This window comes from Mobula hypostoma, chromosome 22, assembly GCF_963921235.1.
Source record: "Mobula hypostoma chromosome 22, sMobHyp1.1, whole genome shotgun sequence".
In the NCBI taxonomy this organism is placed as follows: domain Eukaryota; kingdom Metazoa; phylum Chordata; class Chondrichthyes; order Myliobatiformes; family Myliobatidae; genus Mobula; species Mobula hypostoma.
In genome coordinates this window covers 59,211,004-59,225,679 of record NC_086118.1, presented here as the reverse complement: position 1 = coordinate 59,225,679, position 14,676 = coordinate 59,211,004, and the positions used below count along the sequence as shown (strand labels likewise).

The following is a 14,676-nucleotide window of genomic DNA, read 5'->3' as shown; positions in this document are numbered from 1 at the left end:
TCTTAACAATTTCTTCAGTCACACCCCCAGGCAGTTAATCATTCCAGTTAGTCCACCCCACCATCTACTACCAGCCGTCACTGCACAGCAAGCACTTCACAGCACTTTTTACAATGTTGATTACACTGGAAACATGCGCTGGTATTTATGCATTTTATTCTATATACGAACTTTAACCTCCACTTAGCAATTCTTTCCAATTGTTGAATGTTATTTTTGTTGCATGTTCCTCCCTGAGCAACATGTCACAGTAAATGGCGAATAAAGTTGAACGTGAATTACTACTCTTCCAGATTCATCTATCACATGTACATTGAAACTATTCGCGTTAACCACCAACCCAACCGCTGGGGACATCCCACAAATGTTGATGCATTCCAGCAACAAAACAAGCCCTTTTCCTTCCTCCGACCATCTGCATGTTTTACCCTCTCCCACCCCTTCCTCAGTACTGAGAACAGTTTCTGACCTCAGTAAACCATCCACTTCCACCACATCCTCTCCCATCCTCTGCTCCAAGGAGAATCAGACCAGCTTTTCCGGTTGCTGGAATCTCTCACTCCAGTGGAGCCCAAGTAAATCTTTTCGGCACCCTCTCTCATTCCTTCCTAACCTGTGGCTGAGTGGAAGTGACACAATACTCTAGGTAAGAAATAATCTGTGTTTACACTGGTTCAGTACAGCTTCCCTGCCGTTGTACTCTACACCTACATTTACTGTAACTATCATGTACAAACCGCCTTCCAATACACACTCATTCAGATCAGATCATTTTTATTTGCCACATGTATATCAAGACAGAGTAAAATATCTTGTTTGCATCAAGGACCAAAAGTCCAAGGCTGTGCTGGGGGCAGCCCACAAATGACACCACACTTCTGGCACCAACGTAGCGTACCCAAAACTCACTAACCCTTGCCCATACATCTTGGGAATGAGGAAACTGGAGCACCCAAAGGACACCCACATGGTCACAGGGAGAATGAACAGATGGCGGTGGGAATTGAACCCAAGCCACTGTTGCCACAATCAGATTGCTGGCATGTGGGAAAGAACACACATTTATATCAACACGTAAGAAAAAAAATGGAGGGTTACCGTATCTGGGAGGCACGGGTTAGACTGACCCTGGAGTAGGTTGAAAGGTCAGCACGACACCACTGTGGGGCCAAGGACCTATACGATACTGTATTGTTCTATATTCTTAAAATGAACACAAGTACTGGGTATTTAAGAATTAAGTCCTCACTGGACCAGGAAAGCTCCTGTGCAGTGCCTCGGGATCTTTCATGCAGCCATTCTTAGCAATGCATCGTACTGGGATGTGCAAGAGACCAATCTGTTAGTGAGGGAAGGGAGACCCGTCTCTGTACCTTTGTCCTTTGACCTGCTCTCCTTCTCGCGGCTCCTGCTCCTGTGTCTGTGAGACCTGTCACGACTCCGTGACCTGCGGCGATCTCTGCTCCGGGACCTGTGCTTCCTCTCCGACCGGTCCCTGCTCCAACCATCATCACCCCTTCAGTAAAAGGGCACACTTAAAATCAACAACATCCAAGAGACAATAACAGACCCAGATCACACAACAATGCAGAACAATGTCCCAAATTTCCAGAGATGCATTAGACACAAAACCCAGAGTCAGCCAGACAAGGAGAAATTAACTTTCAGGGAGCATCTCAAAGGGATAGAGGGAAACTAAAATTCACACAGCTGAAGACTGATCTAAATGTGGGATATTTAAAACTCGGACATGCAGTGACCAAGACTGGAGTGCAGTTATAGAGAGGAGACAGTGAACAAGGTAACTTAAAACGATTTACCACAAGTGATCCAAGCTAAACAACTCAGTAAGTGATTTTGGATAAGGAAGTGAAAGGGTGGGGTTAGTAAGGTTGGAGGAGTTGTGGATATTATAGAAGGTTGTTTACATCCACCACCACTACTGGCAGCTTGTTCCACACATGTCACCAACCTGAGTGAAGTGTTCTCCCAAAAATCTTTCACCCTTAACCCACCACCACCAGGTCTAATCTTGCCCAACCTCGGTGGAAAAAGCCTGCTTCATTTACCCTTCTATACTCCTCCATCAAATCTCTGCTCATTCTCCTATGATCCAAGGAATAAAGTCGAAACTCGTTCAACCTTTCCCTATAACTCAGGTTTTCAAGTCCCGGCAAAACCATTGTAAATTCTCGCTGCATCTTTCAATCTAAATATTTTCTGCAGGTAGGTGACCAAAACTGCACATAACATTGCAAATTAGGCTTCACTAATGCCTTATACAATTTCAACACAATATCCCAACTACTGTATTCAATATTTGGTTTATGAAGACCAACTTGCCAAACGCTTTATGAATCTACCTACCTGCAATGCAATTTCCAAGGAATTATAGATAGGTATTCCCAAATCCCTGTTCTTCTGCATTCCTCAGTGCCCTACTAAGCCCTACCTTGGTTTTTCCTCCCTAACTGCAACACCTCACACTTGTCTGCATTAAATTCTATCTGCCATTTTTCCACCTGATGCAGCTCCCTCTGCAAGCCACGATAGCCTGATTCACTGTCCACTACACCCCCAATATTGGTGTCATCTACAAATTTGCTGATCCAGTTAACCACATTATCATCTAGATCATTGATATGGATGACAAACAACAATGGACCCAGCACTGACCCCTTGTAGTAAATCCAGTTTACTACCTCATCATGAATGCCTAGCTACTGAATCTTCTTGACCAACCTCTCTTGCAAGACCTCATCAAATGCCTTGCTAGTGTCCCTACAGACAGTACCCACCGCCTTGCCTTCATCCACTTTCCTGGCAAATTCCTAGAAAAACTCTATAACATTGGTTACACATGACCTTCCATGCACAAAGCCATTCTGACTATCCTTAATCAGTCCATGTCTATCAAATACTTATATCCTGTCCCTTAGAATACCTTCCAGTAAATTTCCCACAACTGATGTCAGATTCACCCACCTATAAATTCCTGGTCTATGTTTAGAGCCTTTTTTAAACAGCAGAACAACATTGGCTATTCTCCAATGCTTTGGTACCTCTCCTGTCACTAAGGATAATTTAGATAACTCCACTAGGGCCCTGGCAATTTCTGCACTTGAGGCCCTCAGGATAGCAAAATACCTCCTCTTGCAATCTGTACAAGGTCCTACATGGCCTCACTTCTACAGACTGTATCTACCTCCTGAGTAAATACAGATCTAAAATTTGACAAAATATTTCATCTAGTCCTATGATGTTATGGGAATCCCAGTCAATATGTGGAAGTCAAAAATCACCTACTATAACAACCTTATGTTTCTTGCAAGTCTAATCTCTCTAAAAATTTCCTCCTCTAAATCTCTAGCACCATTGGGAGGTCTGTAATATAGCCCCATTAATGTGGCCGTGCCTTTCTTATTTCACAGTTCTGCTCATAACGCCTCACTAGACGAGTTCTCCAGTCTGTCCTGCGAGGACTACTGTGTCATTTTCCAACTGGTAACACCACCCCCTCGTCCTTTAATCCCTCCCAATCTGTCACATCCAAGAACAACGGAGCCCCAGAATATTGAGTCTCATTCCGGAAGCTGACCCATGACCTGAGTTCATCCCCACACACAGCTCAGAATATTAGCTGGACCATGTTCAATCTTTGAGGTTTTACCAAGATCCATCTCCACAACCTCTCCACTAACTGTTCAGACACACTGGTTCCCTCTGGTAGTAGCGTGGAGACACAGAAGGATCTTGGTATCCACATTCATAGATTCCTCAAAATTGCCACCCAAGTTGGTAGAGTGGTTGAGAAGACCATTCACATAGACAACACTTAAACACTGCTTAATGCAGGTGGCAGAACAGGTTTTATTTCCAGGCTAAATCGATGCGATTGTGAATCCAGGCACTGAAAAAGACTAAACAGGAAATCATGCAGGGATGGATCCCATACCATGTCGTCTACTCTAATGCGCTCACGCAAGGATGAGACCCCGCAGGCTAACAGGGACCCTGCCACATTCCACCTGTCGGGAAGGGAATCATAATGAACCCTGGAAAACTCCAGAACAGAAGGGATCACTGACCACAAGATACAGAGAGGCCGGAAACTCCTCTCCAGTATGCTATCGCATGAAATACCTGCTCCGTTTCTTCTCTCGTTCTCTGCTGCGGGAACGCCTGCGTTCTCGTGATCTGCTCCGTCGCCGCTCAGACGCTCGGCTGGAGTGAGAGTGTCGACTACGTGAGTGACTCCTCCTCCGACGCGCCTCTCTTTCACGCTCCCGCTCTTTTTCTTTCTCCTCCTCTTCCCGACGACGTTTCTTCTCCCGCTCCTCACGCTCTCGCTCACGTTCCAGCTCCCTCTCTTCTCGTTCTCGTTTTAATTTGTCATCACGTTCTGGTTCCTCAGTCTTTTTCCGAACTTTCTCCTGGACAGAAAGAAACACATGAACACGAGCACACAAGCTCCACACAGACCAACACATCCCTTGCACAATCATAATCACCCCTCTTCTAAAACACAAATACACTACAGCAGCCTAAACATTCTCCTGTTCGTCAACGCTTGAGCACAGTTATACATTCCAGTTCAGTTCTGGTCACCTCACAGGAAACTTTAAAGAGGGTGTACGGGAGATTTACCAGGATGCTGCCCGGATTAGAATGAGTCTCATCAGGAAAGTTGAAGTTAGGGATTTTCCCCTCTCTGGAGAGAGATGATCTGATAGAAGTGCACAAGATAAGCATAATGCAAATGGCCAGCCAGAAACCTTTTTCCCCCAGTATGAAAATAGCCAACATGAGTGGACATAATTTTAAGGTTATTGGAGAGAAATATAGGGGAGATTATTTTATCTTTTATAGAGATACATCCCTTTGAACCAGGCCACCCAGCAACCCCTGACAACCCCAATTTAACCCTAAATTTAATCGCAGTACAACTTATCAAATTAAGCAACCCTGTACATCTTCAGACTGTAGGAGGACAACAGACATTCCCTAAAGGATGCCAGGACCGGTCTCTGAACTGACACCGAGCTGTAATAGCATGCTAACCACTACACTATCTTAGTGCCAGAGGTACATCATGTTTAGAGTGGTGAATGCATGGAACACGCTACCAGGGGTGACGGTAGAGGCAGATATACAAGGGACAGTTCAGAGATTTACACTGGCACACAGATGAGAGAAAAATGGAGGGCTATGTGGAAGGAAAGGGTTAGATTGATATTGGAAGAAGTTAAAAGGTTGGTGCAACCTCGAGGGCCGAAAGGCCTGTGCTGTAATGTTCTATGTATGTAATATTCAAACAATGCATAGCCAATAATGCCTGGTGCGACTCCCGGAATGTGAATGCCCTCAAATCCTTTCGTTCCCCAGATCTGGAGTACCTGGTGCTGCTGTGTAGGCCTCCCTGACTGCCTAGGGAGTTCACAGCTGTGTATAATACATCGCAGGCTGTCTTCATCTTCACGGAGACTTTAATAGAGCATCGCTGACTAAAGTCTCTCTGAAGTTTTGTCAGCACATCCAGGTAAGCACACAGGGAGATAGCATACTCGAACACTGCTACTCTCCCTTCCGCAATGCTTACAAAACACTGGATGTGCTGACAAAACTTCAGAGAGACTTTAGTCATTTCTCTTCCATTTTTCTGGTGCCAAAGTACAGGCAGAAGCTGAAACAAGAGGCCGCCATAGTTAAAACCATCCACTGTTGGTCCAACCATGCTAAGGAACAGCTTTGATGAAGTTGACTGGAATGTCTTCCATGATGAGGATGTCTCCCGAGTTCATGGAAGAGGTCACGAGTTTCATCCGGAAGTGCATCGAGGATGCTGTCCCCCAGAAATCAGTCAGGGTCTTCCTGAATCAGAAACCCTAGATCAACAGTTCTGTGCGAGCAGCACTTACAGCGCAACATAGAGCTTACATTGCCAGTAATCAACAAGAGCTAAAGAAATGTAGCTACGATCTGTACAGAGTCATCAAAGCAGTGAAACAATACAGAGACAAGATTCAGACTCAACTTTCCACCAACAACACACACATCTTATGGCAAGGTCTGCACACCATTGCAGACTTCAAAGCTAAACACAGTGGAGTTTCCAATATCAATGCCTCTCTCCCAGACAAACAAAATCTTTTTTTTTAAACGCCCGATTCAACGTCACCAATACTGAGCCTCTGAGGAGACCTGCAGGATGCCACTGGCAGCTTGGTCATCTGAGGCCAAAGTACACCGGTATTTCCAATGGGCGGACAGTCAATAGACAATAGGTGCAGGAGTAGGCCATTCGGCCCTTCGAGCCAGCACCGCCATTCACTGTGATCATGGCTGATCATCCACAATCAGTAGCCAGTTCCTGCCTTATCCCCATAACCTTTGATTCCACTATCTTTAAGAGCTCTTTCCATCTCTTTCTTGAAAGCATTCAGAGACTTGGCCTCCACAGCCTTCTAGGGCAGAGCATTCCATATATCCACCACTCTCTGGGAGAAAAAGTTTTTCCTCAACTCCGTTCTAAATGGCCTACTCCTAATTCTTAAACTGTGGCCTCTGGTTCTGGACTCACCCATCAGTGGGAACATGCTTCCTGCCTCCAGCGTGTCCAATCCCTTAATAATCTTATATGTTTCAATAAGATCCCCTCTCAGCCTTCTAAATTCCAGAGTATACAAGCCCAGTCGCTCCCGTCATCCCCGGAATTAACCTTGTGAACCTACACTACACTCCCTCAATAGCTAGAATGTCCTTCCTCAAATTTGGAGACCAAAATTGCACACAGTACTCCAGGTGTGGTCTCAGCAGGGCCCTGTACAACTGCAGAAGGACCTCTTTGCTCTTATACTCAATTCCCCTTGTTATGAAGGCCAGCATGCCATTAGCTTTCTTCACTGCCTGCTATACTTCCATGCTTGCTTTCAGTGACTGATGTACAAGAACACCTAGATCTCATTGTGCTTCCCCTTTTCCTAACTTGACTCCATTTAGATAATAATCTGCCTTCCCGTTCTTACCAAAGTGGATAACCTCACATTTACCCACTTTAAACTGCATCTGCCCACTCACCCAGCCTGTCCAAGTCACCCTGCATTCTCATAACATCCTCCTCACATTTCAGACTGCCACCCAGCTGTGTCATCGGCAAATTTGCTAATGTTACTTTTAATTCGCTCATCTAAATCATTAATGTACATTGTAAACAGCTGCGGACCCAGCACTGAACCCTGCGGTACCTCACTGGTCACCGCCTGCCATTCCGAAAGGGACCCGTTAATCCCTACTCTTTGTTTTCTGTCAGCTAGCCAATTTTCAATCCATGTCAGTACTCTGCCCCCAATGCCATGTGCCCTAATTTTGCCCACTAATCTCCTATGTGGGACTTTATCAAAGGCTTTCTGAAAGTCCAGGTACACTACATCCACTGGCTCTCCCTTGTCCATTTTCATAGTTACATCCTCAAAAAATTCCAGAAGATTAGTCAAGCACGATTTCCCCTTCGTAAATCCATGCTGACTCGGACCAATCCTGTTACTACTATCCAGATGTGTCATAATTTCATCTTTTATAATTGACTCCAGCATCTTTCCCACCACCGACGTCAGGCTAACCGGTCTATAATTCCCTGTTTTCTCTCTTCCTCCATTCTTGAAGAGAGGGACAACATTAGCCACCCTCCAATCCACAGGAACTGATCCTGAAATCTATAGAACATTGGAAAATGATTACCAATGCGTCTGCGATTTCTAAAGCCACCTCCTTAAGTACCCTGGGATGCAGACCATCAGGTCCCGGGGACTTACCAGCCTTCAGACCCAACAGCCTATCCAACACCATTTCCTGCCTAATATAAGTTTCCTTCAATTCATCCATTACCCTAGGCTGCAGGACCAGACCACATCCCAGGGCGATTACTCAGGATGTGCATGGCACAACTGGCAGGTGTGTTTACAGACATTTTTAATCTCTCCCTCTCCCAGTGTCATGCCTCCCTGCTTCAAAACATCCACCACTGTCCCTGCACCTAAAAAGACCAAGGTAACATGTCTGAATGACTGGCGTCCTGTCACACTCACAATAATAAGCAGCAAATGATTTGAGAACCTGATCAAGGACTAATGGGCAGCATGCTGCCACTCACACTGAACCCTCTACAATTCGCCTACCGACACAACCAATTGACAGATGACACAATAGCCACACATCGTCCTTGCACATCTGAAGAGAGATGCTTATGAGAGAGTTTTTAAGACTACAGTTCAGCCTTTAACAGCCCTCCAGGCTCAACAAGAAGCTCAGAGACCTCAGCCTTCACCCTGCCTGGTGTAGCTGGATCCTGGACTTCCTGTCAGATCGCTGGCAGGTGGTAAGAGTGGGCTCCCTTGCCTCTGCCCCTCTGACCCTCAACACACATGCCCCTCAGGGCTGTGTCCTAAGCCACCTCCTTTACTTTCTGTATACCCATGACTGTATCCCCACCCACAGCACTACACTGTTTGGCCTAATCTCAAATAATAATGAGGCAGCCTAAACATAGAAAATAGGTGCAGGAGTAGGCCATTCGGCCCTTCATTTATTATGATCATGGCTGATCATCCAACTCAGAACCCAGCCTTCCCTCCATACCCCCTGACCCCTGTAGCCACAAGGGCCATATCTAACTCCCTCTTAAACATAGCCAATGAACTAGCCTCAACAGTTTCCTGTGGCAGAGAATTCCACAGATTCACCACTCTCTGTGTGAAGAAGTTTTTCCTAATCTCGGTCCTAAAAGGCTTCCCCTCTATCCTCAAACTGTGACCCCTCGTTCTGGACCTCCCCAACATCGGGAACAATCTTCCCGCATCTAGCCTGTCCAATCCCTTTAGGATCTTATACGTTTCAATCAGATCCCCCCTCAATCATCTAAATTCCAACGAGTACAAGCCCAATTCATCCAGTCTTTCTTCATATGAAAGACCTGCCATCCCAGGAATCAATCTGGTGAACCTTCTTTGTACTCCCTCTATGGCAAAGATGTCTTTCCTCAGATTAGGGGACCAAAACTGCACACAATACTCCAGGTGTGGTCTCACCAAGGCCTTGTACAACTGCAGTAGTACCTCCCTGCTCCTGTACTCGAATCCTCTCGCTATAAATGCCAGCATACCGTTCGCCTTTTTCACCGCCTGCTGTACCTGCATGCCCACTTTCAATGACTGGTGTATAATGACACCCAGGTCTCGTTGCACCTCCCCTTTTCCTAATCGGCCACCATTCAGATAATAATCTGTTTTCCTATTTTTGCCACCAAAGTGGATAACTTCACATTTATCCACATTAAATTGCATCTGCCATGAGTTTGCCCACTCACCCAACCTATCCAAGTCACCCTGCATCCTCTTAGCATCCTCCTCACTGCTAACACTGCCACCCAGCTTCGTGTCATCCGCAAACTTGGAGATGCTGCATTTAATTCCCTCATCCAAGTCATTAATATATATTGTAAACAACTGGGGTCCCAGCACTGAGCCTTGCGGTACCCCACTAGTCACCGCCTGCCATTCTGAAAAGGTCCCGTTTATTCCCACTCTTTGCTTCCTGTCTGCTAACCAATTCTCCACCCACACCAATACCTTACCCCCAATACCGTGAGCTTTAAGTTTGCACACTAATCTCCTGTGTGGGACCTTGTCAAAAGCCTTTTGAAAGAGAGGAAGTCATGACCCTGACACAGTGATGTCAAGAAAACAACCTATCCCTCAACGTCGCAAAAACAAAGCAGCTGGTTGTGGACTACAGGAGGAATAGAGACAGACTAACCCCTATAGACATAAATGGATCTGGAGTTGAGAGGGTGAATGGCTTTAAGTTCCTCAGCATAAACAGCACCAAGGATTTCACATGGTCTGTACATAACACTGGCACAACAGCACCTCTTTCACCACAAATGGTTGAAGACGATTGGTATGCCCCCCACCCCAAACCCTAAGAACTTTCTACAGGGGTACAATTGAGAGCATCCTGACTAGCTGCATCACTGCCTGATATGGGAACTGTACTTCCCTCATTCACAGGACTCTACAGAGAGTGGTGCGGACAGCCCAGCACATCTGTAGTTGTGAACTTCCCACTATTCAGGACATTTACAAAGACAGGTGTGTAAAAAGACGAAGGACTATTGGAGACCCAAATCACCCCAATCATAAATTGCTCCTGCTGCTACCATCCGGGAAACAGTACCGCAGCATAAAAGCCGGGACCAACAGGTTCCGGGACAACTTCTTCCACCAGGCCATCAGACTGATTAATTCAAGCTGACAGAACTGTACTTCTATGTTATATTGACTGTCCTGTTGTACATATTATAGATTACTACAAATGCACATTTGAACAGAGACATAACGTAAAGATTTTTACTCACCTATTTGAAGGATGCAAGTAATAAAGTCAATTCCATACAAGCTCCACGTTCCATTAATACATGCCAAACAACCCCCCAACAGAATGCAGACCATGCACACTGGTCTGCTTGCCAACATAGTAAACGCAACCAATAAACACGAAACATTAAATGCACAGACCAACACAAGGACCTATTAGATTCCATGTCTCATTATCTCCATTGGATCAATATTTAAATTTTTAAACTTAAAGGCTTAAAGACCAAAATTCACACAAATTGCCTGAAAAATACTCCTTTAGCCCATTATCAGTCTGGTGAACATTCCACCCCCACCCCATGAGTATGTCTTTGCCACAGTGCAGAACCACAGTAAGGTCTGGTCTAACCTTTACAACGTCCTGACTACAGACTAACCTTCAGTTCTTCCACTGTTGCTTTGATCTTTGCGTAACCCATGTGCTGTTTTCCCATTAAATGGTCATCGACCCGGGACTGGGCATCTCCCACAATAAGAAATGCACCACATACTTCGCACACTTCCATCTGTTTCTCCTGGGCTGCAAAGCTCTCGATGGTCTGCAGAAATATTCAATTATTATTTTTCAAAACATACATTACTTCTCTAAACAGCTGAGATACTAATGTCAGTGAACTACGGAAGACTCACCGAACTGGCAGATCGTAGCTGTTCCCGTTCGTCTTTCAGCTGTTCCACGAGTTTCATCATACCCTGGGCTTCTTCTACCTTCCCCTCAGAGCCCAACTCCTCTATCTGCACGCAAGCAAAACATACACATCAAAAGCACCTTCTCACAACCTCAGAACGTTCCAAGACACTTCGCCAAGAAAAATACCTGCTCACAATCAGTATTACAATGCTCAAAGCAGTGCTGTAATAAATAGCATGATCTCTGAAATGAAACCTCTTACCCAAGAGGACAAAAGCAGTCTTGGTTAAGATACTCAAAGTTGAAGGATCTGTTAGGTCAGTGATTCCCAAGGGGGTGGTTACATGTCCTAAAGGGGCATTAGGGGAAATAGCAATCGTAGGGAAGTGCTCAAGACTGTTGTGTTGGGGGTATGGTAAGCCACACCCTAACTTGAGGCACAAGACCTGACTGTCTGTTCAATGCCATGCGAACATCTGATAGGCATTCCCAGTTTGTGTTAATTTTTTTGTTTTAATTTAGCCCCATTAATGATAGATAACTAGACACGGTGCGCCTCTACAAGTCTGAAAGTCCCGAAGCCTTGAATTTTAGAAAATGTGTCAATACCTGGAGTACGGTTTTATTCCGTTCCCGTCAGATCAGCGACGTTCCATGTGTCTTATTTCTAACACTGCACTGTTCAATGAAGATTGCAGCAACAGTTCCGTAACAGACACCCAAGAAAGGCTATTTTGCTATTTCTCAGTTCCAGAGGAGGAAAGAAACATTTGAAAAGCGTTGCACTCAAGTCATTTGCCAAAAGCTAAAAACGACCTTGATTGTTGTCTCACCACTTCTTATAACACTCCCAAAAATGATAGCAAAGTATGCAAAATCTCATATAATCGGTGAAAGATTAACAATGCCTGCTGTATCAGAAGTGCTCACCATTGTTCTCAAAATGGATACCGGTATTTTAAAATCAATTCTTCTGAGTAATAACTCTCCAGCTCATCATATTGACGAAATAAGTGAATACATTGTGCACAGAGCTACAAAGAACAGAATTTGGGACACAACTGGATGAGGCAACTGTGCAAGACAACAATGGCATATGCACGGTTCATCAAAGAAGGAAAAGTTTATGGAGATTTTCTTTTGTAAAAAGCTAAAAACAAATATCGATGGAGAATCAATCTACGACAAGCTCAAAATGTATATAGAGGATAAAATAATTCCCATTAGGAATATTCCTTGTGTAACAGATGGAGCACCAAATACCACTCGTCGCTATGCTAGTTTAGTGGCATTTATGAAAAGAAATTCCAAGTCTGTTGATCATCAATATCCCAGTCAGTGACTTTTTTTTCAAGCACGACTCTTGTAATATCCGACATCAACAAAATTAAAGCTCACCCTTTAAATAGCAGAATATTTTACCAGTTATGCCAAGATAACAATGAAGAGTTTAAAACTTGCTTCTTCATACTGAAGTGTGTTGGCTGTCAAAAAGCTGCTGTTTAAAACGTTCCTTTGATTTTTTTTGACACTGTGGTTGAATTTTTGCTCAAAGAGCTTGGGAAACAAGATAGAACTTCTACGTGGAGATGTGGCATACCCAGCCGAGCTGTATGACAAAATGAACATTCTAAATATGAACAAGAGAAAATCTGCAGATGCTGGAAATCCGAGCAACACACACAAACTGCTGGAGGAACTCAGCAGGCAAAGCAACGTCAATGGGAAAAAAGTACAGTCGACGTTTTGGGCCAAAACTCTTCCTAAATATTCTAAATATGAAACTGCAGGGTGAGAATTTCAATTTAATCCAGTCAAAAAGTACAGTGACCACTTTTATCAGAAAATGTGAAATATATAAGCAAAACATTGCAAGAATTGTTCTCAGTTTCCCTACATGGAAGGTATAGTACTCTCTTTCAGTCACAGTGATTTACAAGCGTACTGCTTATACCTGCAGTCACTGAAGGATTTTCAGAATCGATTCAAGGATGTGAACGATCAGGAAAACCCAGTCCAGCACTGAGCGTGGGTCCATGGTGCAGAAAGGAAAGATGGAGAAGAGGGGAGCAGTAGTGAGAGCTGGCTCAATAGTCAGAGGAACAGACCGGAGCTTCTGTGGGCATGAATGGGACACCCAGATGGTATGTTGCCGCCCAGGGACGTCTCGGATCATGCCCACAGCATTTTGGAGCGGGGTAGGGAGCAGACAGATGTCTTTGAAGAAGATAGTATAACTGAAACTGAGATAAGGTCCTGAAAAGAGAATTTAAAGAGCTAGTTAAAAAGCCAAGAAGGAGGACTTCCCAGTTAGTAATTTCTGGATTGCTACCTGTGCCACGTGCCAGTGAGGGTAGAAACAGGATGATTTGGCAAATTAATGCATGGCTGAGAAGCTGGTGCAGGGGGCAGGGCTTCAGGTTCTTCGATCATTGGGATCTCTTCTAGGGGAGGTATGACCTGCACAAAGGGAACGGGTTGCACCTGAACCCAAGGGAGAACCAATATTCTCATAGGCAGGTTATTTAGAGGTTTCGGAGAGGGTTTAAACTAATTCGACAGGGGAATGGGAATCAAGAGTGAAGAGACTCAGGATAGGACAGATGCTAAAAAAAGCAAAGATAGCGTTCAGTCAGACAGTCAGGAAGGGCAGGCAGATGACAATAAAATTGCAGCCAGCAGGATGAGTATCAGTGCATTAGGGATGCAGAATCAAAAACGGTAGCAAATACAGTGCTCAAAGTGTTATATCTCAATGCATGGAGTATAAAAAATAAGGTAGATGATCTTGTTTCACTTTTACATGCAGCTAGGTATGATATTGTGGCCATCACTGAGTAGTGGCTGAAGGATGGTTGTAATTGGGAGCTGAATGTCTAATGTATCAGAGGAAAAGGAAGGGAGACAGATTTGACGGCATGACTCTGCTGGTGAAGAATGGCTTCAAATCATTAGAAAGACGTGGCATAGGATCGGAAGACGTTGAATCCTTGTTGGTTGAGTTACGAAACTACAAGAGTAAAAGGACGATGATACAGGCCTCCCAACAGGGGTTGGGATGTAGACTACAGATTACAATGGGAAATAGAAAGGCAGGTCAAAAGGGCAACAAGATTTTAATTATGCAGTTTGATTGGGAAATATCAGGTTAGCAATGGATCTCAAGTGAATTTGCTGAATGCTTACAAGATGACCTTTTCGAACAGATTGGGTGTTATGCAATGAACAAGAGACAATTTAGGGAGCTTAAGGTAAAGGAACCCTTGGGAGACAGTAACCTCAGTATGAGTTCAACCTGAAATTTGATAGACAGAAAGTAAAAGTCTGATGTAGCAGTATTTCACTGGAGTAAAGGAAATTACTTGAGTTTCTGGGGAAAATGAGCAAGGTGCAGGATAGATATATTCCAAAAAAAGAAATACTTAAATGGCAAAATAGTACAACCATGGATGACCAAAGAAGTCAAAGTTAATGTAAAATCAAGAGAGCGCATACAAAACAAAAATTAGCAGCAAGATACAGAAAGCAACTTGAAGAATCATTAGAAGGGAAAAGATGAAACATGGAAGCAAGCTTGCAAACTTTCAAACATATCAAGGAGGATAGAAAAATATA

At 44.3% G+C, this 14,676-nt stretch overlaps 1 protein-coding gene across 1 annotated transcript in view; it reads right to left on the bottom strand.

The window, feature by feature from the left end:
* Positions 1-14,676, bottom strand: part of luc7l3 (LUC7-like 3 pre-mRNA splicing factor) — a 34,042-nt gene that overhangs the window by 4,051 nt on the left and 15,315 nt on the right. The window contains exons 6-9 of the mRNA XM_063030696.1: positions 11,061-11,165; positions 10,808-10,969; positions 4,144-4,433; positions 1,374-1,516 (exon numbers count right to left, since the gene is read on the bottom strand). Of these exons, the coding sequence (XP_062886766.1) occupies positions 1,374-1,516; positions 4,144-4,433; positions 10,808-10,969; positions 11,061-11,165 (700 nt within the window). The remainder of the gene's footprint in view (positions 1-1,373; positions 1,517-4,143; positions 4,434-10,807; positions 10,970-11,060; positions 11,166-14,676) is intronic.